Here is a 26,889-nt window from a genome sequence, read left to right as displayed (position 1 = left end):
TTTGAAAAATCACAGGGTGCTCTGGAAATGTTGTCAGTAGAGACCTATCGCGAGATTTCAGTACTCCCATGCCCTCGTAATACAATTTGTGTCATATCAGAAACAATTTTTCCAAACAAGTTCATGTTGGAACAGTTGCTTTTGTGTTATTAAATATAACCGTTCAAAATGTGTTTTCTGCTTAGGTCTGTGTGTGGAAAACAATATTTAAATCTGATGCAATTCAAGGAGTGGTTTTAAACCGCCCAGAAGATACGCTTAAAATCAGAGAACCCAGACAACTAAAATCTGTTAAAATATATGGATAAACATTACACTGACTATATTGTATCATGACCAATAATCAACATCATCCTCTGAATATAGCATTTACATGTGCTTCCGTATATGCATACAATCCAGACATGAATGCCTGGAACTGGGGATAAAGGGTCACTGGACGGAAAAGGCACACACTTGCCTATATAAGTTCCCACAGTTGACAGTACATGTCAGAGCAAAAACCAAGCCATGAGGTTGAAGGAATTGTCTGTAGAGCGCTGGAGACAGAATTGCGTCGAGGCACAGATCTGGGGAAGGGTACCAAAAAATATCTGCAGCATTGAAGGTCCACAAGAACAGTGGCCTTCATCATTCTTAAATGGAAGAAGTTTGGAACAACCAAGACTCTTCCTAGAGCTGGCTGCTCGGCCAAACGGAGCAATTTGGGGAGAAGGGCCTTGGTCACGGAGGTGACCAAGAACCCGATGATCACTCTGACAGGGCTCCAGAGTTTCTTTTCGGAGGGAGAACCTTCCAGAAGGACAACCATATCTGTAGCACTCCACCAATCAGGCCTTTATGGTAGAGAGTGGCCAGACGGAAGCCACTCCTCAGTAAAGGGCACATGACAGACCGCTTGGAGTTTGCCAAATAGCACCTAAAGGACTCTGACCATGAGAAACAAAATTCTCTGGTCTGATGAAACCAAGATTGAACTCTTTCCCCTGAATGCCAAGCGTCACATCTGGAGGAAACCTGGCACCATCCCTACGGTGAAGCATGGTGGTGGCAGCATCATGCTGTGGGGATGTTTTTCAGCGGCAGGGACTAGGAGACTAGTCAGGATCGAGGGAAAGAACAGAGAGATCCTTGATTGAGTGCTCTGGAGCAGGTTCTTAGACTGAGGCAAAGGTTCACCTTCCAACTGGACGACTCTAAGCACACAGTCAAGACAACGCAGGAGTGGCTCTGAATGTCCTTGAGTGGCCCAGCCAGAGCTCGGACTTGAACCCAATCGAACATCTCTGGAGACCTGAAAATAGCTGTGCAGCGACGCCACCCCATCCAACCTGACAGAGCTCGAGGATCTCCAGAAACTCCCCAAATACAGGTGTGCCAAGCTAGAAGCGTCATACCCAAGAAGAGCCAAGGTTGTAATCGCTGCCAAAAGGTGCTTCAAAAAGGACTGAGTAAAGGGTCTGAATACTTATGTAAATGGGGATTATTATTTTAATATTTTTCTTTATACATTTGTTAAAATTCCTTAAAACCTGTTTTTACCTTGTCATTATGGGGTATTGTGTGTCGAGGGGAAACAACTATTTAATTTAGATTTAGGCTGTAATGTGGAAAAAGTGAAGGGGGCCTGAATACTTTGAATGTACTGTAAAAGCTTTAGGGAAAAATATTTTCATATAGCTAAAGCAATTTATTTCACAAAAGCATATGCCAACACTTTCAGTAGTGGAAGAGATCTCAGTCTTCTCCATTTATTATGTTTCATATACATCAATCTCTTCAGCTGTAATACAAAAACAAAAAATCTAAATCTGACAAGTTTTACAAACAGGGCAGGATACCTTCAAATACATTGTGTTTTTATCCTTAGCAGTGTCATTACTGCTGGGCAATTAATACCAAATACTTTATTCCTTTCAGCATAGCTTGACTGAAACTCAAACTGTTAGTGTCCAGAAAGCCAGTCGGTCCAAACTCAAGCAAGTCCTTCCCAATGAGATGTATCTTTCACGCCACCTCTAATAAAGTGATTGAAAGGGTATAGACACACCTAAGTGTCCCTGTGCAATCTGATACACTGAGTGCAACTCAGCTCAACATTTTTCAACGTTCAAACAGGCGTCAAATGTTTTTTATTTTTATGGGCATGGCCATGGAAGCGTAAGCTTTTCTTAATTTCTTCAACTGGCTAGAGGGGTAACAAAGAATCAAATCAAGAAGAACAAACAAGGAAACGTGAGATCTCCAAAGAAAGTATTTTCTTCAAGGTAACCTTTTTCAGAAATGCCTTTATTCAAACCCTCCATTTTAACTCCTTGTCAAATGTCCATGTGGCAGAGGTGGGCAGGCAGCAGCTCCACCTGACAGTTCTGTGGGAGCAGCGCTGCTGGTCTTACAGGGAGAGTCTTCCTTTGGGGGCTGCGTAGTGGGGCCAGGAGGAGGGAGAGGAGTGGAGGTCACAAAGCACAGGAGCCAGGTCCCAACATGGATTAATTGTTCAGAATTTAACCCAATTCTCGCAGAGTGCAATTTTTTGTTGTTCACATATGTGGTATATACTAAGAGGTCGAAGTCTGTAGTTTGTTGTTATGAGACCTATAGAATGTGGAAAAGGGGAACAGTTGAGAATCTTTAAACATTTTTATGAATAGTTTAAACATACTGACATGAACAAAAAAACAAAACAATGATACAAATAATGGATGCCATGGGGTCAGGAAGGAGATAGAGCAGCCATGTTGGTCTAATTCATTGGGAATGACTTAGTCAATGAAAATGGTGCTTCACGTCTACATCCCGAGGTACCTTCATGCAGTAAGGCATGGGGTCCAATTTACTTAAGCCGTGACATTTTATTTATTATTTCAAGTCTATATAAATTCCTCTGACCATAGGCTCTCTTTGTTTTAACCATAAAATAATCCTTCACAAAAGGATTAAAAACCATACAATATCAATCTTATTTTTTTAAATCACTAAATTTAAAACATCCAAATAATAAATCAACCAGTAGTTAAGCTATAATTTACCTACAAAACCTGTGCACTATATTAAAATCATGCCCATTCATTACGAATGCATGATATTTAAATCAGCTGAAAGAAGGCCATGAATTAAGAGAGGCTTAATTTGATAAATATATAATAATAAAATATACAGCTTTACATGTGGTCACAAATGTTGTTTTTATATCTCCCTCTCCAAGAATAACTAACTACTAATACAAAATGCATTTCTGGGTGATGCTTATTTACACATTTCTAAGTAAAAGCTTCCCTGACACTTATCTTGCTGATAATTGATACGATTTTAAATGGTAAAATTACCAAAATAATAGAGAAAAAGCATATCCCTTGATAACTTGATTTGTAAGTGTCAACATGGCTGCCATTTTGTGATTGTCACAGGAAGGCATCTTTGGAATTTGGCTTCTATACTTGTAAATGTACTTTTAAGCATGGTTTGTTTCACTGATAGAACACTTGTGTGTGTTTGTGTGTTTATTTCTTTAAATCTTAAATAATCACACAGAATTTCCACTGTTTATGAAACAGCAAGTTCCATGATTCACTACTAGAGACCCCAGCATCCAGCTCAGACTCCAGCTATAACGTCAGACTTATGACATCACAATCTGCAAGAAAGAGAGAATGAGTGGCATAAATCAAATGCATGCGGTACAGGTGAAAGACACACAATGCAAGGTGATGCATGACATAGAGATGGAACAAACATTAATGAAGCTCTACTGAAAACTATTGCAGAGAGGATGTCTGAGCTGAAGTCAGCCCTGTAGGCTTTGGTAAGACTCTGCATCCCACAAACCACAGCCAGGTCTGTGGGGAAGACCACAGCCAAAGTCAGGCTACTACAACACAAACGGACATGCCCAGAGAGTGCATGAGGCTAACTAGCATGACACGGATGCATGGTTTAATGAAAAAGATTAAAAAGGGTGTTCGTGGGAAATTCTCAAAAGCAGATTCAATCAAAGTCACATGGAGTGTCATGAACATTATATGACTGAAAAGCCATTAGCCATGCCCTAATGTCAGATGAGACCATGGAAAGCAGAGGAGCATGACAGAGGGAGTGTTTTGTAACAGGAGACTTAATGACAGGGCCTCTGAAGAGCCTTGGGAGTCATGAGAGCTCTAAACTTACCTGCTAGCTTTGAAACCTTTGAGCTTCTGTACAAAGAATGACTCCAGAACTTCGGCACACTGAAAGAAGGGGGAGTCGTTGGGGTTGTAGTAGCGGCAGTTGTCAAAGACTTTGGTCATGTCCGCCACAAACTCAGTGAGCTTGTTGTAATACCGTTTCTGTAATCTGTCTTCCATTGTGGAAAGGTCTGGGGATGAAACATAGAGAAGGGTGAGCAAAGGTAAATGTGTTGGTCAATTATTATATTTTCTAAACTATCAACATAAACACTAGCCAAGTACACATTTTGTGTCTACTTTCCAACACATTAAAGATTACAATGTTTTTTCTCACAAGCATTTCGCCACACTCGCATTAATATCTGCTAACCATGTGTATGTGACCAATAAAATTTGATGTGAAATAATAGCGACAGTCTATTCACATTACATTACACATTACATTACAGTGATTTAGAGATCTGCCCTTGCCCTTACCCATCGGTTCCTTTATAACGCCATAATAATCAGGAGCATCGTTGGGATCTACTGGTTCAAGGAACGGCCACGCCATTTTGTGAGCCTGTTAACAGAACAATAGATGTTTCACTAGATTTACAACAGTGAGGTATACTGAAGTATGTTGAGAATGTAGTGCCCCAGACCAGAACACTGGTCCTGCAATGCAACGTTGTTTCATTTAGTCATTTCATTTATTCAAGACAGGGTACATGATGTGACTCCCAACTCTGGCCATATCCATATCAAATGCATCATCAGTAGAGACACTGAAGAGGAGACCACAGGCTTTCATACCTGTAAGGAGCGCAGGATTCTTCTTAAACCCTCGTAGTCCTTGTCGGTTAACGGTGTGAGGACGGTCATGGCGTCCTCCGTGGATTGACACTGCGGGCACACGTACTCGTCTATGTGGGTGGCCTCACTCTGCAGAATGCCCACACAGCGCCCGTGGTACCAGTTCTGGCAACGGTCGCAGCCAATGTAAAACCTGGGAGAAAAAACATGGGAAGTACAGGTCAGGGATATTTGGACCTATAACATTCAGTTCACCCAAGCTATAACCTTATTAGTATTGTGTTATCATACTGTGTTTCATCATATGGCGTCCGGCAGATGCAGTACAGCTCCTCCGTGGTGCCCTCTGAGTCCTGTGAGTCCTGGCCCTGCTTGCAGCCATTACAGACGTAGTCGTCCATCTTCTTGGCCTCCTTCTCCGTGATGCCCACACACGCACCGTGGAACCAGTTGGAGCACAGGTCGCACCCAATGTAGAACCTGAAACCATGTGGACTTAAGTTCAACGTCTTTGACATACATGCTACAGTTCAGTTACATGTTCAGTGTTTCAATGGGAACCCGATATGGTGCATCCGTATCTTACTTGGCCTCGTCATAGGGCGTTTTACAGACACAGTACAGCTTGACTTCCTTCTTGTGATCCTTTGAGGTAGTGGATATCATCTTCTTCTTCTTGGGCTTGGCGGAGGACGAGTCCCTTTCGTCGTCCCTCTTGCGTTTGTGGGCGGAGGAGGGCGAGGCCATGGTGGGGGAGAGGGATGAGGCTACCTGGGCTGCGGCAGCGGCTGCCTGAGAGGCTGCAGCTTGGGCCTTCTCCTTCTCCTTCCTCAGCCTGCTGATGTCCCTCCTCAGCTCCTCCTGAGAGAGAGAACGACATAGGGGAAAGGAAGGGGAAAGAGACAGGGGAAAGGAAGCAGAGAGTTGGTATCACAATGTAAGGAATTCCTGGGCAGTGGCCGCAATATTTCTCAACACATCCAATATCACACTTCTACACCCTACTGGAGCACTACAATACAGTGGCCTATGATACAGAGGTGACTATGGCACTGACCTGAACCTCCAGCTGCAGCTCCTTGTCCAGTAGAGCCCTCTTCTTCAGGATCTCAGCCTTGAGCTGCTCTTTGTGCTTGAAGAGCAGAGCCGAGAGCTTGGTGGCATTCTGCTTGCTGCGTTTCTGCTCCACAGACTCCTCCTTCTTCCTCTTCTTAGCCGCCTGCTTCTCGTCCTTGTCGATCTTGTCCAGAATGAACTTCATAACCTGGTTGCAGACGATTATTCTGCTCAGCAGGGGTTAGAGGAAGGGAGGGCTTGTCAGACTCATCATGGAATCAGACAAAATATAACTAACACAAAATAGTTGGCGATTGTTGGTAGGATTAAGCATAATAAGGTTTTGGAACTGACAAATAGATAAAACATGTACTGTAATTCATATTAATGTTGTTTTGTAAGGGTCATGTCTGTGAATAATGACAGCCATACCTCTGGTTCTCCTCCCGCTCTGCTGGAGTCATGGTCTTCCTCTGTTTCAGATTTTCTATCACAGCATTCTGCTTCATCACCACCTGTTTCTGGATGATGTCGCTGGAGGCCTGCAGGCTCTGCTCCCTTTTGGCCTCCTGCTGCTTCTTCTTCTGCTGCTGCTCTCTGAGCTGCTGGATCCTCTGCAGGTGGTCCTGCATGCTGGCTGTCTGGATGGTCACCACGTTCTGAATCTGGTGGGCCTGCACCTGGCCTCCTGCCTGCTGGATCTGAATAGGCAGCTGCAGCTTGATCTGCTGGGGCACCGCCCCACCCTGCTGGGCCTGGAGCTGGGCCGCCACGTGGGTCTGGATGGTGCCCAGCACCTGGACTTGCTGCTGCAGCCCCGGCACTGTGATCAGCTGGGGTTGGTGGTGGAGCTGCAGCTGCTGCTGGGGCCTGATCTGAGCCGTAACCTGGGGCTGGAGTTGAGCATGGGCCTGGATGGGCCTCACTGTGGCCTGGGTGACGGAGGGGGAGACCGAGAGAGTCTTCATATGGACCGGTTGTGGAGAGGTTGGGATCTGGGCTATCTGCTGGATGGGTAAGGCAGTGGGGGACTGGAGGGGAATGTGGACTTGAGCCTGAGGGGGTTGAGTCTGATATGTGGACACTGGAGGGGGGGCAGGAACGAGGGCAGGGGGCTGGACTGGAGTGGTAGCCTGTTGAGGAGGCTGGACTGGAGCGATAGCCTGTTGAGGGGGCTGGACTGGAGCGATAGTCTGTTGAGGGGGCTCGACACGAGCGATAGCCTGTTGAGGGGGCTCGACACGAGCGATAGCCTGTTGAGGGGGCTGGACACGAGCGATAGCCTGTTGAGGGGGCTGGACACGAGCGATAGCCTGTTGAGGGGGCTGGACACGAGCGATAGCCTGTTGAGGGGGCTGGACACGAGTGATAGCCTGTTGAGGGGGCTGGACACGAGCGATAGCCTGTTGAGGGGGCTGGACACTAGCGATAGCCTGTTGAGGGGGCTGGACACGAGCGGTAGCCTGTTGAGGGGGCTGGACACGAGCGATAGCCTGTTGAGGGGGCTGGACACGAGCGATAGCCTGTTGAGGGGGCTGGACACGAGCGATAGCCTGTTGAGGGGGCTGGACTGGTGGTGCCGGTGCTTGAGAGGTGGCGGGAGTCTGAACTGGAGGCTGAGACAGTGCTGCAACGGAGAAGAGAAAGACAGCAGCACAGTATTAACACATCTACACAAACTAGAGACCAATCCAAATGAACATTCTAATTCACAACTCTGCAAAGCCTTGTGTACGATGCTTGTTGAAGTGGCCTGGCCTCATACCTGGCCCTGAGGGTGTTGTTGTGGTGGCTGTGACAGGGGTGACAGCAGCACTGGCCGTGGTGGCGGGGTTGGGGACAGGGGCTGTTACCCCTGGGGTGAAGAGGAAGCGCTGCACCTGGCCGTTGGGCATGGCAGCCTGCATGAGCTGCTGCCCAGGCCCTGGGATGACTGTCACCCCCTGGGGGATGACCTGCAGCTGGCCTGTGGTCTGTCCCTGTCCCTGGATTACTACTGTGAGACCCTGGTTCCCTCCCTGGAACACACAGTCAAACATAGAAACACACAGAGAATACATCCAACAGGAGTGTGAGAGTATGTGTGAAAGTAGGTGTAAAAGAGAGCAGGTGGCTCCTCACCTGTGCCCCCTGCGTTAGCTGGGTGAGCTGGGCCAGGGTGAGTTTGACCTGGCCCTGCTGTGGTCGGCTGCCTTGGGGGGTGGATGGTGATGGGGACTGCCCGGTGGCAGGAGTGACAGGACGGGGGGACGGGGCGGCACCCAGCATCCTCTGGCCTGCACTGGTCTGCACAGGGCTGGCACTGGAAACTGCTGTGGAGACAGGTTGGCCCCGGATGATCTGAGTCACCACCTGCTGCTGGCCTAGAGGACAGACAGTGAGGCAGACACACAAGTAGCCTTAAATAGGAAAAGTGCATGGGACAGTCCCAAGACAAATCAGGTGACTTATCATGAATGAATTGACTGGAGGTCATACATAAAGTTAACATCGGAGGACTACCAATACAGTTTCCATCTGAATAAAATGAATACGTATAAACATATCAACACAAAGCAATGTCGCTGACTGTCTAATGTGCATGCTGAGGAGTGAGCAGAGCCATGCAGCCACGGGTTGGGAGGCGGCAGAGGAGAGACCTACTGGCTGGTAGAATACCTTGTTGCATCATCAAGGGGGTTCTGATGATGGTTTTGCCCATGGTGGTGCCCTGCTGCAGGGGCGATCGGATCACCGTCATGCCCGGACGGATCTGGGCTTCGGTGGAAATTACCTGGGCCAAAGAAACAAAACACAAATAAATGATACTGTACACATGATTATGCTAATTTCACCACATTCCAATTAAGATTATAACTCAAAGAAAGAGCAAGGGAGAGCATAAGAGGGAAAAAGACAGCAACAATATGTGAGAGAGAGAGGGATAGCTCTGTTAGGATGTCTATTCTCTACCGGCTGAGTGGTGGTTGAGGTGGAGGTGTTGGGTCTGATGTTGATGGTGGCGCTGCGGTTCTGGAATGAGGAGTAGGTCCGCTGGTTGCCTGGGGTACTGGATGGAATAATGCCCAGGACATTCTGCTGGACTTGCACCATACCTGTGACGGAGAGGGACTGTGTTATTAAGTAGCGTGAACTCACTACAAGTAGATCAACAGTAGGGTGTTGAACCTCAATAATGAGATTTACAACAAGTCAAACGCCCTTGTTAAACGCTCATGGAACTAGGAATTCAGTTTGTCAAAGAAATACTAGGTTGAATCACATCTCCAAATATACTGGCAAGTCACAGCCATCAGTGGGAGAAATGTCACCTGCCCCTCTTGCAGATGACCTGGACAGACTGTATGGATCAAGCAGAACAGGTATTTTGTGTTGAGACTGTCTGGGACGCAGTCCAACCACGATACCGTAAGGAAGCTTCCATTGGATCAATAATCTGACAGACAGGACAGCCATTACTGTGTCTGTTACTGAGCGAGAAAGACAGGGCATCCCAGGGGTCCTCCTTCCTAGAATGTTCTTGTATAAATCAGTGGCATTTTCTACGTATTAGGGCAGCCAGCACACTCAAAACCAAAAGCAACACCTCAAAGCCCCTCAAAGGTTCCACTGGGGTGAGATGGTTCATGCTTTTGCTGAGTTGGGGTAGGTCTGCTGAGTGGGGTAGGCCTGCTGAGTGGGGGTAGGCCTGCTGAGTGGGGGTAGGCCTGCTGAGTGGGGGTAGGCCTGTTGAGTGGGGGTAGGCCTGCTGAGTGGGGGTAGGCCTGCTGAGTGGGGGTAGGCCTGCTGAGTGGGGGTAGGCCTGGTCAATGCGATCATGCCGGCTAAAACCTTACAGACGGCAAGGTTATCCATACCTCCTTGTGTGGTTGGCATGTTGACCGTAACAATCTTGCTGTTGGCCGGAATGGGTAGCTTGGCGGTGATGACCTGGCCAGCCATGGTCACCGGGCTGGCAGAGATCTGGAACGTTTGTCCAGAGGTGGTGACCATGCTGTTGGCCACGGTGGCCCGTGAGCAAGTGGAGGCTGCAAGACACACCCCACCTGCAGTCACACACCGTGTGCAATTGCAACCACAACAGCCAGGGTGTATAGCAGTGGTGTCCACTAAGGGGTGTTTTCCCCCCAGCTTCGATTCAAACAAAGCCATTGCATAATGCTTTTTGGACTGATTAACTGATTATGAGCCTGAAACTTTTTTCTAGGAGTCAAAAGTTATTCTAAATGTTTTTAGAATTCTCTTTCCCAGCCCCACACTTGACTGGGTTTCCGATACAGGAAGTGGACACCACTGGCCATTAAGGCAATTCAACATACCGTAAATATCTATCAAAATAGGTGAAATGAAAAAAGAAGAATCCAAACACTAAAATTATCTGTTGTTGTTGTAACAGTTTGACATCCACGAGTGAACTTCAATGGCCACCACTAAAAAGTGAATGGGGAACGAAAATGCCTTCTGACCAAAAACATGGAAATATGAAAAATAATATTTCAACACTGCTACCAAGAATCACTATTAACTTAAAACACACCCCCACAGTAGCCACCGCCATGATTTTGTATGAGCAGCTAGTCGTCGCCAAACTCACCTGGACTACCCTGGCCCTGCTTGACCCAGGAAGTAAATGACTGATGGAAGTTCTTGTTCTGCTGGAATGTGACAGGTGTCCCCAGCTTGGTGGCCAGGACCAGTTTAGTCCCCGGGGTGACCTGGCTGGTCAGGGATGCCGGAGTGCCAGAAGCTGAGGTTGTAGGGGTGCTGGTGGGGGTGGAGGCACCAGGCTTCTGTTGCTCCAACCGTTTCTACAACGCAAAGGTTCAGATGCTAAATCTATGCTAAACCACATAGAAACACCAAACTCATTGGAAAGAGGAGACCAGAGTAAAAGAGTGAGAGTACAGAGTGAACAAGTCTCCTCTGAATAATACACAACTTCCAATACACATTTGTAATTGCACATGGTTTAAAAGGACAATTATTCAGATCAAAACCAACCCAAACAGAGGCCCTTGAAATGTCCCAGCTCCCAGTGTTTAGTGTTTGTGCCCCCCAGGTTTGGGCTGGGGGGGGGTGGATTGTAGGGAGGCTAGGTGTCACCATAGTGCAAGGTGGAAACTTGTCTGATCTTCCCACCTGCTGAGCAGCCAATCTCTGGTGCTTTAGCTGAGCCTCCAATTGGGCCTTGGCCTCCTCTGCTGTCTTCAGCGTTCTACTAACCTTAGCCTGGTCTGCAGCCTGGGCCTTCTCTCTCTCTACCCTGGGACCACAAGAGGACAAGTCAGTTAGTCATACTACATTCAATGACAACAGACCTGGGCAGGGTTACAACAAGACATCTTGAGGGAAGTATAGGTTCAAAGGTCACATAATATCAAGCAGTACAGCAGCTTATTCTCTCCAGCCCCAGCAACAAGGCTAAGGACAGTCCACCTGCTCACCTTTCTGAAAAGGCTCTGATCTCCCAGATCTCCAGTTCCTCCTCGGCCACCCACGTCTCTAAGATGATGGGTCCAGTCTGCTTGGCCGGTTCAGGCTTCTTTGGCCTCAGAGCGCTGGAGCGCAGGCCTTTCCTCTGGGGAGTGGGAGTTTCTACCCAGGAGGACAGAGAAAGGATGAGGTAGAGAATGAGGTAAAGAGGAAGACGACATCTGTCAATTAATGTCATCCTTTGTATTGTGGGATAAACAACTTTCTCAAACTCTATATTTTCACTTATATTGCAAAGGATTTGCCTACTCAGGTACTTGAGAGAGAACACTAGAAGAGGTGAGGAGCAAGCTGAGCAAGGCAATCCAAAGCAAATATTAATGAGACCACTATAGGATTGTGACAGGGTGATCCTAAGACAATTTGGGATGCAGTTTCATCCTTTTACCTTTGGGAGCTTCGGTAACGCCAATTGGGCAGATGATCTTCCTGATGCAGTATTCAGACCGGATGCCGTGCGGCCCCACATCTCGCCGCTTGATGATCTCTGTTGTGGTGATCGCCGTCTCCGAGGATTCTGGGGAAAGCAGAAAGGAAATATGTCCATTTGAAATGGTGCCTCATCTTCAAATTGAGAGACAGGGAGGATGAGGGCAGAAAGAGGGAGAGGAGGGTAGGATTGCTGTGCTCTCACCTGTGCGGGTGGTTCCTACAGCAGGAGAGGGCTTGACAGCCATGTCATCCCACCTCAGGCAGGCCCAGAGCAGCCGCAACATCAGACTGACCCCCGCCAGAGACTTCACAGTCTGGAGACGGTATCTGCATAGGAGACCCAAGTCAGTGAGTGTTATCAAAACAACCTTTAACCAAATAGCTATATGGACAAATGTACATGGTTCCATGTTCTCAATGGTTTTAGCCCAAGTATTGTTTGTTGTCTTTCTGTGTTTTCATTTCAGTGCACAGCATATGAGATGGTCCACTGCGTCAATGGCAGCCTAATGGCTAAGGGTCAACTACGTGACTAACCTCCACGTGATTCCAAAGGTGGGTCTGGGGGAGGGATAAGGCCAGATGTCCAGTGCTGGCTTGGCGTTGTAGTTGAAGATAGGTACCTCTCTGATGCCCCCTCTCCTCGCCAGCTTCTTCAGGTCATCATTAGGCAGTACAAAGATGCTCTTCTTGCTACTCTTGGTGACAAACTTGCGGTAAGAGGGGAGGGCCGTGCCAGAGCGGGTCTTCTTGGAGCGGGAGAACTTTAGCAGCCGGACACGGTCTCTGGTGGAGTACTCCTTACTGACCGTCATAGAGGTGACTGAAGAGCCTGAGGGGCCAGATTTGGCATCTGTCAACATTGCAGTGACAACAGTCTTGGTCTCCTCGGAGACGGCGGCCCCGAGGGTCGGGGAGCTGACCCTGGTGACGGTGGTCTTGGTCATGGTGGTGAGGGTGGATACAGCACTGCTCTCTGCAGCAGGCGTCACTGCAGGCTTAGTGCTGCTGGAGACCTTGGCCATCTGCACCGTGCGAGACTCTGTTGACATGGTGGTAGTAGTGGTTGTGGTAACTTGGGTGATGGTCTTCAGCACCTCAGTACTGCTACTGCTGTTCACTGTGGTGTTGTTACTCAAGCTGGACTCCTCTGCAGTGGGGATAGGAAACGGGGTGATCTTATTGGATGCCGTTTGCCCAATCTCCATTGGCTCAGACTTGGTGCTGTTGCTTACCGTGGGAACACCAGTGGGCGGCCCTAACATTGACGACGTGACGGAGTAGTCAGGTTGTGGTGTCCGAGCCTTTCTCTCTACGTCCTCCAGGGCTAGGCTGGTGGCTAACACAGTGTTGTTGACCTTTAACCCGTCCTGAGAGAGAGTACCGTTCATAATGGATTTGACAGGTTCCTTCACGGGCAGTGTTTTGATCTCACCCTCTAACATCTGGAGCATGACCTTGGTGTCCACTTCTTTGGCCAGGTCTGAGTGCATCTTTGAGTCTACAGGAGTCTTGGTGTCAACAGCGTCTTTCCCGTTCACCTGCACTAAATGTGGTTCGCTTTGGTCTACGTCCATGCTTTCTATCTCCCTCTGTCCATTACCTTGCTCTGTCTCCTCATAACCATGCTTCCTACCGTTTTCTCCTGCTATCATCACTTCTGCTCTGGGAGGTTTGGCCGCACCTAAAGCCGGTTCTACAGATGTCAAATTGACTTTGTTGTTGACGTCTATGCTTTTCTGGGAGCCTCCATTCAGCTCTGTTTGAGATAACGCATCCCCACCATTGCCCTGAACGCTGCTCTCATGGTTGGCCAACCCTGTGGTGTTGAGGTTGGGGCCTGTGGCTCCTGCTGCCTGGGGTTTACAGGTGGAGCCTAATCTGACGTCCAGATTATCTGCCTCTCCTGAGGGCTGGAATTTCACTGGCTGCTCCTGGTCAAAGTCAAGCCTTTTAACAATTGTGTCTTTAACTACTGAGTCTGCTTGTCCCTCAGCTTTCAGACTTGTGCACGGTGTCACTGCTAACTTGTCTGCTGTAGAAGCCTTGATGGTGGTGGGAGTCCCTGTGTTAACTTTCTCCTTGGAGACTGTGTGTTTGGCCAGGGCTGACTGCTGTTTGAGGCGCTCTAGCCTCTGCTTCTCCTCCAGGGTGAACTGTTTCACTCTGCGCTCCAGCAGCCCGTCGAGCTTGGACGTCTTCACCTTCTTCTTGTAGGCCGTACGGAGCTGGAAGCCCTCGCTGACGTTCACCACATCCCAGTTGAAGGGGCGGACAGGTGGCTTGGCCTCAGAGTCCTCCTGCTTAGGTTCTTCTTCCTCCCCGGGCTCCTCCTTCACAGCAGGGTCAGTCAGTAATGAGGGGCATTTGCTGTCCACTATACCTAAAAGAGAGAGAACTCAATGAATAATATTAGCCAAAAAATGCTAACTCCGAGACCTGAAAGACAGCTGCTAAGTACCAGATAAATATAGAACACAGCCAATCATAGTAGGAATGGGGAAAATACCAAATGTCATCTAATAAAAATGTCTTATTCAGATAAACAGCAGGAGACCCTCTTTGTTTATTGATGAAAACTAATATCATTGTACCTTTTTCCTCACTGAGACAGGTGTCTGGTGGACTGGGGTCAACATCCATCTTGTCCTCAGTCTTCTCCTCCACCTGATCATCTTTCTTCTCCTCCACATCTGTGATATTTTTTTCTTCCTTCTCTTTCAGAGTCTGCCCCTCTCCTGGTGAAGTGCTCCCAGATGACTCCATGGTGGAGGTTTCCTCCTGGTCTTTTTCTTCAGTAATTGGAGTAGACTCTCCTTTTGCCTGGGTTTCCGCGCTCGTTGGTGCTTTGGGCAAACATTTTCGTTTGTTCGGGCAGGATGTTGCATTTTCTTTGCCAGTTTTAGCTGCTGTAGAGAGATTAAAATGAAAACACATGAAGCACGTAATTTATACCGAGGCAAGCTGGAGCCACATTTTCAGCTTGAGTGCCCTTGATCATCATCAGTGAGATAAGACAGAGATAATACGTGTACAGAAGAAACACTTACCTTCGAGTGCTTTGCGGTAGTTGACGTTGGTGTTCCCTGGTAGCCTGGGAACAAAGCGATGGACGTGAGTCTTACTGACCCAGCTCCAGCCCCCGTACCCAGTTACTCTGTACTCCTCCCCCTTCTGCTTCCACACCTTACACACAGAGAGAAAGAACCAGTTAGATAAAAGACTACACAATCGCATACAAAAGATGGGATGATTATGTTGTCAGACATCATGCAGTCATAAAAGCCCAAACAGGACTTATGAGGAAAGTGAACCCAGATTTACCTGGTGTTTGATGGGGATGGTGTACTTCACCCAGGTGGCCTGCTGCATAGTCTCTTCATCCTCCAGTTTTTTCTCTCTCTTTTTCCCCTTCTCTTTCTCCTCCCGCTCCATGGAGGTCATGCGATGGAGCCTGAAGGGGGGGGGTAGTGAAAAAAATACATTAAAACAGCAAGGTGACTCTGGCTTGTTTAGTCAGGGCTCCATTATCTTCAACAATGAACCTCCTCTCACTCATGGGAAAAGCGTCAGCTTCTCTGCATACACTGCCCACACCACTACAGACCTCTGCACTGAAGAGAGGTGAACAGTATGCTTCATAATCAGCTGAGCAGTGAAGCAATATAATTTAGCATTGTACACTAGACCGCAGAGAGCAGGATGAGTTGGGTCGATGTACTATGACTCAAAACTCAATTCAGCAATGAATTAAGTCCTTTGATTCACAACTAATGTCTCTTACCTGGTGTGTCCAAGCGCATCTTTCCAGACAGGCAGCATGACCACTGGTTTGATGGCACACTCCATGATGGCCAGCGCCAAGGCAAACTCCCGAGCCTTACTGCACATCTGCACCGCTTTAATCCAGTTTGTCCTGGAAAATCCCAAACCCACAACCTCACTATACAGCAAAACATGATTTCACACATGACCTTATCAGTCAATAATATTCCATTTCTCCATTGTGTGAAACAGTTCTGAACCCCACTTTCCTATGTCAGAGTAAGTAGTCTGTTCTGGAGCGTACCTGTGCGAGGCCCAGTTTGGGTGCAGGAAGGGGGCGGGGACATTGGTCTCCAGCTGGATGATGGTGAGCCGCAGGGTGGAGATGGTCAGCACCTTGGATCCGTGGATGGAGCCGTTCCACTTGAAATCCCCGGCGGGGGTTAGGCTGAACTTATGGGAGAGGTGGCGGCGCTTGTCGTGGTCCTCACGATGCTGGTGCTTGTTGAGGCCCAGTGTGTTGGTGCTGAACTGGTTGTGGTAGACTCGGAACTTGCCCTCCTGGCCCAGCTTGAAGAAGTTGTTCAGGTTGTCCTTCACCGTCAAGTCTTTCCTCACAGTACCCAGAAGAGCCACTTCACTCTCAGAGCTGGCAGGAGATGTCTAATGGAGAGACACAAGGGGATATTTCTACTGAGCTGAGTAGAGACATGGCTAAGAAGAGAGACATCGTATCCATAGGGATTTGGCAATTGGGAGATCAATGAATTGTGTAACATTGTGTAATAAAGTGAGTCAATGTGGAACAGAGGACTGGATTTCAGTCTAGATGATTGAAAATATAACAGGACAATCCATTTGATCCTGCTAAGGCTGCCTTCTCCTAATGTGAGAGACTAGGCTGTGGGAGAAATTCCACAGAGACGACAGAAGGTTAACAGTGTCTGGTTGGTGTCTCACCTCCTTGCTGTCCCTGGGTGTAGGGCTGCCATCTCCCTGGGTCTTTTGCTGGCTCAGCTTGCTGTCCGGGTTACGCAGACGAGTCACTATGCGATTGTTAGTCTGTCCAGACGCTGACCCCTCACCATTCCCACTCTCCTTGCCTTCACCTGCGAGCAACAGAACACATCATTAATATCAGTGATGATTAATCAAAAGAGAGAAGTCAATCATGAATAAAGGATTCATGATTAATTGGGCCAAAAACCAGCACAGCGGAGGCAATGTTCAAAGATACAAACAGTATCTCTAATGTCACTTGGTAGTCAAGGCCCTTGACAGTTGAATGAGTCAGGGCATGCATCAGTAACAGAGTGCCTCCAGAGGCCTGAGTGGATGAATGGTATGGTAACGGCGTACCCGTGTCGTCCTGGCTGGTGATGGAGGACTGAGAGCACCGGTCAGCGAGGTTTGGCTCTTCAGGCCTCCTGAGGACCCCAGGCGCTGAGACGTGGTGGCTGCTGTTGCTGTTCTCGTCTACAGGGTGTGGTGGTGGGGGAGTAGGCTGGCACTGGGCAGAGGGGTCCTCCTCTCCATGGGACTCTGAGTCTTCAGGCTTATCATCTGGGGAGGAGGAGAGGATTGAACAGTGAAAAGCTGAGCAGCACAAACCCCTTAGGCCCCCTTTGTGTGAAAACATGCATCACCAGGCACTAGCTGTCTATACTGACAAAGTATTGCAAATGATGACGGCAATGCAGAGCAAACACGGATAAACATCTTAAAAAGTAAAACCTGTAATCCACGACAATTGTAAAAAACAGAATGCTTTTGGCTTGATGCCTTCCCTGCCTCACCTTAATGATCATGCACAATTAGCATAACACCAGGGAAATGCTTAATCAGTGTGTCTGAGCAAGACTTTGCACTTCAGCAGTCCAGGCTGACAGATGAGGCTAAAAACACAGTCCAACACAACACAAGCAGTGCACAACGCGGCTGCAGAACCAAATTAAGAAAGATATTGTATCTGAGCTGCGGGTTAAAATGGCCCTGCTGTATATACTGCGCTGAGGGAGCAGGTGGAAGGTTCAGGCAGGCAGCCAGCCTTTTGTTTCCGCTAAAGGAACGGAGGCCAATTTCCCCAATGAATTGGGGCGAGAATAAGAGGCTGGTTGTGACAGACTTAGGGTGGTGGGCGCTGCCTGCCAGGGATGCCGAAACGCCATTATCTGAGAACAAGTTCACAGTGTGTGGACCAGACAATGCACCGCATCAGGATCCGGATAACACAATGAATGCATTGAGAAAATAGAACATGTAAGCAATGAACAAGGTGACTAGAATAACAACAGGCTACACTTACAGCCTCCTGAGCACTGTTCAGCCTTGCATGCTGAACACTACAAAAGACAATGGAACACAAAATGGATGGCAAGAGCACAAGATCCCGCAAAAAGGCACAATGCATCTGTTGAAGGAAGAAAATAACCAGGCAGATCTCGATCATATCCAAGACAAATTCTTGGAAAAGAAAACCACAGAAATAAAGGGATACAATAATGGGCTATTTAAACGTTACATAAGCAGATGTGAAAAGCAGAGTGCTTTAAGGAGTAAGAAAATGCTTAAGACAAAATATGTTTATACCTGAAGGATAATTAACTCAGTAAGTCAGCAACAGCGGTCAGTTTAATGAGTGATACTGAGGTGAGCAGTACTGTGGCAGAGTAGAGCCCCCTCTGTTACACTCATTACTCTGGACTGGGTGACTAAGTGAAGGCTGCCAAACAGAGTCCACTCCCTCTGTTAGTAATCTATGTATTGAATTAGTAGACAGTAGATAGAGAAAGGCATACTGTGTAACCATGTTGCAGCCATTCAAGACACACTCATCCTCAAATAACTTAGCTTTAATGGTCCAAGAGCACTCTTTAGTAGACTTTCTACCAAACACAGCCAATAATCAAATCAACAAATGGTCACATTGAGGAGCAGCCAACCAGCATGAAGATCATCATCAAGCCAAGAAGCAGCAGCAGCAAAAAGCCTGTAGCAGTGACTCCAAAGCAACGCACCCAGTGGCAGCAATCGCATCACATTAAGCACAACTACAGTATGGAGGATGCTTTCAGACTGCCAGAGCACGAGACCGATGATGATGGATGCACACATGCATAGCCACAGCAAGGTGTGACAAGGAGGAGAGGCTGGGAGGAGAGATGCGGATTGCTGGGTGCTTTCTCCATCATGTACCTGGCCTCTCCTGCTCAGGCTCCATGGAGGCCTCCCCACTTTCAGAGGCGGCAGAGCAGGACACCTCAGCAGGCTTAGGGGGTTCATGTTTAGGGAGAGTGCCGTCCTGGGTGGACGAGCCAGGCTTAGGGGGGTGGACGGTGGTGTTCTCTTCTCCAGCAGGGGGAGCTACAGCTGCTGTGAAACATACAAGACTCACTCTGGATCTTTAACACACAACCGCCTCACCAGATCAACAAAAACATTGTAGCTATCCTCAAAAGGCTACATGAAATATGCATCCAGAAAAGGACTTCATAGGCAATACACAACTCACATAAAAGAGCAACTACAATCTTACCTTGTGAGCTTGCCTCCTCTTTATACTCGGGGTCTTGGAGCTCTCTATGGTCTGGTAGTTGAGAGCAGTGTGTGGGGGTCTCTTCCTCTATCTTGGTGGTGTCTGTAGTGGTCTTCTCTGCCTGCTCCGCTGCTCGCCGTTCCTGCCTGCCCTGCACACGCTCCAGGATCTCATCTACACAAACAACAACACAGCTGATAAGCAAATGGCCAACACCCACACACCATGCTAGCTCTGTTTGACCGGAGACGACATTTCAACCTTGTGTAAATCAGTAGGTCCACATGTTGTTTATCATATTATGTAAATCAGTAGGGCTACATGTTGTTTACCACATTATTATGTAAATCAGTTGGTCTACACGTTGTTTACCACATTATTATGTAAATCAGTAGGTCTACATGTTGTTAACCACATTATGTAAATCAGTAGGTCTACATGCTGTTTACCACATTATGTAAATCAGTAGGGCTACATGCTGTTTACCACATTATGGTACGTCTGTAATGTTTTTTTTTTCAGGCATTAAAACAAGGGGGATGTGGGGCTCCCGAGTGGCGCAGCAGTCTAAGGCACTGCATCGCAGTGCTGGAGACGTCACTACAGACCCTGATTCGTTCCTGGGCCATATCACAGGCCGTAATTGGGAGTCCAATAGGGCGGCACACAATTGGCCCAGCGTCGTCCTTGTTAGGGGAGGGTTTGGCCGGGGGGGCTTTACTTGGCTCATCACGCTCTAGCAACTCCTTGTGGTGGCCGGGTGCCTGCAGGCTGACCTCGGTTGTCAGGTGAACAGTGTTTCCTCCAACACATTGGTGCGGCTGGCTTCCGGGTTAAGCGGCCGGGTGTTAAGAAGTGCAGTTTGACGGGACATGTTTCGGAGGATGCCTGACTCGACCTTTTCCCCCCCAAGCCCGTTGAGGAGTTGCAGCGATGAGACAAGATTGAAATTGGGGAGAAAAAAGGGGGTAAAATACAACAACAAAAAATACAAGGGGATGTGTCAAGTCGCTAATTGCCAACCAGAGAAGCTATGCTAGACAATAAGAAAAGGAATGGAGTTGTTTGGCTCACTAGCCCTAGCCTGTTTGTTGAAATGATGCCTTTCTATTACAGTATGGCATTACAAATATAATGGAGTCAAACCATAATTGCTTTCCAATATTGCTCTCCTACACATTTTGAAACAATATAATACCAGCTGGTAAAATTGCAACTGGAAAGTAACATAGGCCTATTTATAATGCTTGTAACAGTGTCAAGATCATCTTGTCACTAGGTTAACCCCTTCCATCCTAGTTCTCATAGAAGCAGTCACTCACCTTCAGAGGAAAACCACACAAACATCTCAATCTTACAGATTGCTAATACACCTTCTAGCACTACTTGAGACTGTGTGAAGAATGAGTGGAAACGGATTGTGACCGGTAATAATAACCAAGTCACATCACGTATGATCACCAGCACAGTTAAACACCAATATAGTTAGCCATTGGCAGCTAAAACCAAGAACAACTCATTAGAACCCACGTCAGTGAGTCACTCCTGATTTGCTGTCTCTACTATTGTTCCCTGAAACGGGACAGTGGGTCAACGCTCCGGAGATGACATTAATGAAACTGCTGTCTGAGCACTAAAAGCAAGAGAGTGGTGGATCAATAATGTGTTCTATGACGATATGGTATAAAATCTCTCCCCATAAAAGGCAGACAGAGAGATTCCAATCTATCAGGGATATAGATCTAACAAAAAAAGATGTGGACAGCCAGCAGAAAGCATTATGCCTGTGAAAGTATCCTGGGTCACAGGAGAAGACGAAAAATGAAATCAGTCTCCATTCCCCACCTGCCAACGGTTCATAACTGAGGTTTTCATAGGGAGAGATACCGGAGTATCCACAGAGGGAGGATGAAGCAGTGGGCTTCTGAAGAGGATAAAATACCAGCAAGGCCAGTTCATCACTACAGATGGTACAGGTGGAACGAGACAGGAGAGAAAAGACTCTGCGTTGACTACCTTGTCTTTGGAATATCTGTCAAAGAAAGTCCTCATTGTCTAACAATCGAGGAGACTGATCCCAAAACAGTACAACTAGAACCAAGCAAGCTTACCATATAAAGCTTGGTTTGTGTAAACTATGAGATATAGTGGTCAGGAAATGGACAAACAAAGGAAGGCTCTACAACAAACGAGGAGTAGAGTAGCCACACAGAGAAACCGACACTGGTTTAAAACCAACCTTCTCCCTTCGATGGAAATAAGAAAACCGCTGTTTGCATGATAAGTAAAAAGGCTGAGAAAGAAAGGGGAATAGCAACATCTACGATGTTTGATGCTTATTAAATGTCACACACTGGACAGGTGCAGTGAAATGTGTTGTTTTACAGGGTCAGCCATAGTAGTACAGCACCCCTGGAGCAAATGAGAGTTAAGTGCCTTGCTCAAGAGCGCAGACAGATTTTTCACCTTATCATCTCGGGTACTTTAACCAGCGACCTTTCAGTTACTGACCCAGCGCTCTAACCGCTAGGCTACCTGCAGCCCTCTGACAGTTCTAATACATCAACCATCCTAATCATACTTCAGCACGAGGGAGAATGTACTCTCCTCACCAAAGATGTATTGGAATGTAATCTCACAGGAGCTACACAACATGTAGCCTGTAGCCTAGGGGTCGTCGTTGACATTTCTATATTGACAATGCATAGAAGCCATGGACCAGCTAAAAATGCTTCAGTGTGACAGACAGTGATTCAGAGCGTCCAGCATCCTTACCGTTGGCTGCCTTGAGGAAGGCCTTGTTGTTGCCCGCGGCCTTGTTGGTGAGGTCCTCTGTGATGTCCATGTGAGTGTGCACCTCCTCTCTCATCTCCTCGAGGACGGCACACAGGTCGTTTTCCCAGTACTCCTTGTCTAGACACTCTATCAGCTCTCCCAGCTGGACCTTTGTGCTGTAGTACCAGATCTTCTTCTTATCATGCTCCCCGTCTTCCTCACTGGAATAACAGGTCAACAACCATTATTAGAGTTGTGACAAATAAGATGGAATATAATTGACAATTAGTTTGTTTATAAAAACAGGTTTAAGGACCTTAATGAATAGATCATGAGATGGCATCATTGTACGGCCTATAATTCTGCATGAAGCATTGTTAACCCGCGAGAGAAAGATATCTTAACTTCAAAGGAAAATCAACACTGAATGCAAATTGGCAATAAGCTTAAATTTAATTCGAACGCATGTTGTTTTTCAGCCCCCTTACTCCTTTTTGTTTGCCTCTCGCAAGAGAGACCAATTACAAGCAATTGCGAAGATATGTTCAAATGGAGGAGGCAACATGATGAAGAAGTGGATACTCCAGCAGCAGTTCAGCAAACTCTCAGGGGGGCTATGGCATCACAGCACAGGAGTTACACCCTAACTAAGGGCACAATTAACAATCACAGCACCCTCACTGCGCTGGCTGATGTCTCAAACCGCCACTAATGATCCCTCTGGGACACAGCTTGTCAGATAGATCCCACTCTTCAGATTGAGTCATCGTTGAAATCAGCTACATTTTTCACACGCAGTAAATGTTTAATCCAGGCTGCTTCTACATGAACATGGGTGATTACCAGCAACATCCAGCTACTAAAATTCAAGTTAAAAAAATATATGTTCCAAGTTTAAATCAACACTCTCAGGCAATCTGTGTGTACATAGTGTTCAGCAACAAAATGTGTATTATTCTATCCACAAGACATGACTGATGTTATACCAAGCAATTCAGCACTGGAAAAAACAACTAAGTAATTCTGAAGGCAATCGATTAACTTGTTTTTAAGAACCTCAAGGACATACATCCACTCTCTGATTACATCACAAAATACAATGTATCACTCAGGTGAGATCACTCAGTATGGTATGGAGATGGTGCATAATATTGTTGAAGTAAAAACAAGGGAAGTGGGGTGGGGGCCAGTAATTACTTACACAATTATTCTTCGGTTTAGGAACCAGTATTGCCTCCGGTGGCGGTCATAGCCGATGGGCTCCTGGCGGATGTAGGGTTTGCTCTTCTGCATCTCTGTCACACAGTCTGTGACCCCGGGTACCTTGTGTGCCACGCAGATTTCACACTGCCATTCGTCCTCCGGCACCTCTACCAGAGGCGGCTTCACACACTCCAGGTGGTAGACGGCAGAGCAGGTCTCACAGCACAGCAGGTCCCCCAATCTGTGGCACACCCTGCAGTGGTCATCATACTGCACCACCCCCTCTGACATTAACTCCTCACGGGCGATGTTGGTGGTGAGGAACTGATCCACCAAGAACTGCAGCACCTTGATCTTACTGTCCAGAGGGCCGTAGGGGTAGTCCTCCACCTCCTGGTAGAGCAGGACATGGTGGTACTCCTGGTCGCTCTCGCAGTAGGCACGGACCACCTCGGGCCACGTCATGCCATCAATGAAGTAGAGGGTGGAGTTGACACTGTCCTTGAGGTCAGCAGGACCAAACGTGGTGTTGGAGGTGTCCTCCTCACGCAGGATGGCCTTCAGCAGGGCTGTGTGGGTCTCTGCCATCAGCGTGCACTGCTCCTGGCCTACCAGCGCAGCACAGAAGTCCTCAAAGCGGAAGGGAGAGAGCCGCAGCACCGTGCTGAAGTTGCGCAGGACCTCATAGATGGAGGACACGTTGAGCAGTTCCTCGCTGGGCACCAGGAGGTCCTCAGAGGTTCTGGGCAGCTCCAGAGGAGGGATCTCCTTTTCCTCAAAGATGGGCGAGCGAGGGCAGTGCACCCGCGTCCTCTTCCGCCCTGCCAGACAGAGAGCAGTGAGAGTCTTTAAATCACATAGATTATGGCAAACTAAAACTGAAATTGCATTCCGTAAATCATACATAAAACCCAGACAAAGCAGAATGACATTGTCTCAAGGGCTTAAATCATCGATTAATGAAAATTCAAAGCAACAAGTTGAAGACAGAATTTACACAAGTGAACAAATGTTAGCCTTGGCCATGTAAAAGGAGAGTTTGCAAGTGTCTCTGAAATCTACTGCCACAGAAATATGTTTGATTCTTTATATTGGTGCCAGGTCCGCTTTAAACAAATCAAGTCTTGGACTTGGTGAAACACTACACCAACTCAAAGTTGGCAAGGGTATTAAACCTAGGAACCAAGAAAATTGAGAGGGGTTATATTATTGCAATTGAGACAGTCAAGAACAACAATTTAACACAATGGACATTCCCTTCAATGTAAAAAAATACTTCTTAAAATGGGTCTAATCCAAACACTGTGATAATGTTTTGCAACAGCAACATAATCATTACTTTTCTGCTATTCTACAGATGTTTTGTATCTTTCTTACATTAATTTAAAAGATACTGTCAAACATACTTTCCACAAATAATAATGAACTTTAATATAATCTAAATTGTTACTTCTATCTATTGTGTAAGAAAATGTGCATCATAAGTGTGTTGAAACAAAAATAACTTCTGCATTTAATTTTCAAAGTTTACAACATATTATGGATATTAAATAGTACAGATATTAATTTAACATTGAAATTAATAATTCCATTATGTATTTTGGGGAATGTAAAACATTATTGTGCTGCATCACTGAAACTTCTTCTCCTCGCATAGTTACAACTGGTGAAATTGAGGGCGCTTATTTTCAAAACAATGTGCCACATGGTACCCTGTCCTGTCATTAGCTCGAGCTGATGTGGATTACTAGCAAGCTAGCTGGGTCCTCCTGGACAAGAGCACAAGCCCATGACATTGCTAACTAGCTAGCTTGAAGAACTCATCTGCTTCTCAGCTGTGAAAATATGCTGGATATGAGAGCTAATGATAAGTAAGAGTGGGTTAAAGAAAAACCCCAAGTTAATTAATAGTCTCATTAAATGTATCGACACATTTGAGAAAGTATTTAACTAGCTAACGTTAGCTAGGCATGCTAAGTAGCTATTCTCCTGCAAGGAAATTATGCATCATCAAGTGTTGTTTTATAATACGAAACATTCCAGTTATTAGTGTATGTTACCTACTCTGGAATGTTAATATAATGTTGTTGGTCATTTTAGTTTCTAAATGATAAATCTCCATTTACAGCTGTTTAGCAGGTTCAGGCATTAACTTGTTAGCCTAGCTTGCTAACGTTAGATAAGGTACGTTATAACTACCTAGCTATTGCAATAACCAAGTCAGATCCAAAACTAGCAAACACAATTATAATAACATATTGCACACTACTGTTAGTTAAAGATGTTTCAGAATTCAAAAATGTGCAATTCGGCTCCCGTGCACTACCTATATCGCTAAATGCAAAGCTTTCAGTCCATCATCAACAATTTTGAACTCAAACTAGGCCTGTTTTTATACACAGTCAGTGCATTCTCCATTTTGAACAATACAGCTTCCTGTACTATAAGAACTAATGCATAGGAAAATACGCCCAGACAAATTATAATTAGTTACAATGTCATTGTTTTCCATCATTATCTAAGCAGCTTGATCAATATTGCAGTTTTACCCGGAGTGCTGCCATGAGTGCTCTGACTCCGAAAGCTGCTTTCAGTACAGTAGCTGGCATCATCATCCTCCTCGAGTATTTCCTCAAGCGGGTCTGACTCCTCGTTGAGGGCCTCTTCTTCCTCGTCTGTTATCGTCTCTTCCTCTATCAACTCGTCCTCCTCAGATCTCAAACTCACAGCATCATCGTCTTCATCACTTTCATGATCATCATAAACCACAGATCTAGCTATTGACCGTCTGCCCCTAGTACCTCTGCCACCACCACCTCTGCCTCTTCCCCTACCGCGAGATGATCCCACTTTCCTCCTGCCCCTCGATGAAGAGTTATTTCCCCTCTTGGGACTCTCAAAATCAACCTCGGCACTACCTCTCCCCTTTGCCCTCAACTCCCTCCTGGGTCTCAAGCCACGCTCCGGCTCTGATGAAGGCTCCTGCATCCGCAGGGTTTTGGGCGGCCTGCCTCTTTTCCCCCTCATTATATATAAAAGCTATTATTTTCAATTTCAATTTCTGCGTTTATTTAGCCTTCACAGAACCCAGAAAAACGGGTACCGTCAGAAAGCTTGATTTGCGTAGATTCCAAAGTGGTAGTCCCGTAAAGCCCCGGTCTCGGTTTACGTGAGAAAGCTCAAAACCAATGGCTGGCGTCCAGCTTCTGATCGGTCGCAGCCGCCATTTTTCTTCCTCTCCGACTACTGAAAACAGACCGAAGGCCCAGTGCTGAAGTCACGTGGTAACTGTTCTTCCAGTACAGTAGACCCGAACAGGCAAATGGATTTGTATATACATTGAGTCATTGCACTCTGAACTGAAGTTTGCAATTATTGTCGAATTGCAAAAAATAAAAAGACCGAAATTATGTTTTCTCAAGTAGGCTACAAAAGTGTATTATGAATATCTATAAATGGGAAAAAAGATATGATACCTAGCTTGTTCCTGTCTTGCGTTTCATTTTTTTAAACTAACATTTGTTGATATTTTCTACATTTTCTCAAGTTATAATGTTCAATTATTATTTTGCCAATTCAAGCATACTCCTTCCTTTTTCATGTTCCTTCATACCCCTTCATGATTTTACTCCTAGAGTCATAGAGGTGAAGTAATTTTTTTACATGTATTCT

At 46.6% G+C, this 26,889-nt stretch overlaps 1 protein-coding gene across 26 annotated transcripts; it reads right to left on the bottom strand.

Moving 5' to 3' along the window:
* Positions 1 to 1,717: 1,717 nt before the first annotated feature.
* Positions 1,718 to 26,553, bottom strand: LOC110485192 (nucleosome-remodeling factor subunit BPTF). 26 transcript variants are annotated; one of them, XR_005035567.2, is made up of 32 exons: positions 25,767 to 26,520; positions 23,216 to 24,038; positions 22,015 to 22,235; positions 19,240 to 19,413; positions 18,900 to 19,076; positions 17,064 to 17,267; positions 16,665 to 16,813; positions 16,009 to 16,367; positions 15,724 to 15,855; positions 15,264 to 15,393; positions 14,990 to 15,125; positions 14,534 to 14,848; positions 12,477 to 14,322; positions 12,142 to 12,266; positions 11,896 to 12,024; positions 11,459 to 11,609; positions 11,154 to 11,277; positions 10,609 to 10,822; positions 9,872 to 10,042; positions 8,967 to 9,109; positions 8,658 to 8,787; positions 8,136 to 8,377; positions 7,780 to 8,032; positions 6,447 to 7,641; positions 6,016 to 6,241; positions 5,545 to 5,819; positions 5,250 to 5,438; positions 4,959 to 5,151; positions 4,641 to 4,725; positions 4,165 to 4,351; positions 3,528 to 3,634; positions 1,718 to 2,595 (listed from the first exon to the last, which is right to left on the bottom strand). XR_005035567.2 is itself a non-coding variant. In XM_036941256.2 (31 exons), exons 1-31 carry the CDS (start codon positions 26,242 to 26,244, stop codon positions 2,559 to 2,561), a joined length of 9,213 nt encoding a protein of 3,070 aa, XP_036797151.2. In that variant the 5' UTR covers positions 26,245 to 26,553; the 3' UTR covers positions 1,718 to 2,558. The 26 variants fall into 26 exon arrangements, 23 of the variants coding, with proteins under 23 accessions (XP_036797151.2, XP_090052881.1, XP_036797152.2 ...); XR_016486001.1 differs by lacking the exon at positions 9,872 to 10,042 and having other exon boundaries at positions 8,673 to 8,787; XR_016486002.1 differs by lacking the exon at positions 9,872 to 10,042 and having other exon boundaries at positions 8,673 to 8,787; positions 11,238 to 11,277.
* Positions 26,554 to 26,889: the final 336 nt, after the last annotated feature.

This window comes from Oncorhynchus mykiss, chromosome 13 (genome assembly GCF_057628025.1).
Source record: "Oncorhynchus mykiss isolate SJ-2025 chromosome 13, ASM5762802v1, whole genome shotgun sequence".
NCBI lineage: Eukaryota > Metazoa > Chordata > Actinopteri > Salmoniformes > Salmonidae > Oncorhynchus > Oncorhynchus mykiss.
This window is presented reverse-complemented; position numbering and strand designations above follow the sequence as displayed.

Coding starts and splice junctions, on each gene's coding strand:
- LOC110485192 (XM_036941256.2), bottom strand. CDS start 26,244: ATGAGGGGGAAAAGAGGCAGGCCGCCCAAAACCCTGCGGATGCAGGAG. Junction 4,352..4,640: donor CGTTATAAAGGAACCGATGG/GTAAGGGCAAGG, acceptor TTTCATCCCCAG/ACCTTTCCACAATGGAAGAC. Junction 2,596..4,164: donor AAAGGTTTCAAAGCTAGCAG/GTAAGTTTAGAG, acceptor CACATTCTATAG/GTCTCATAACAACAAACTAC.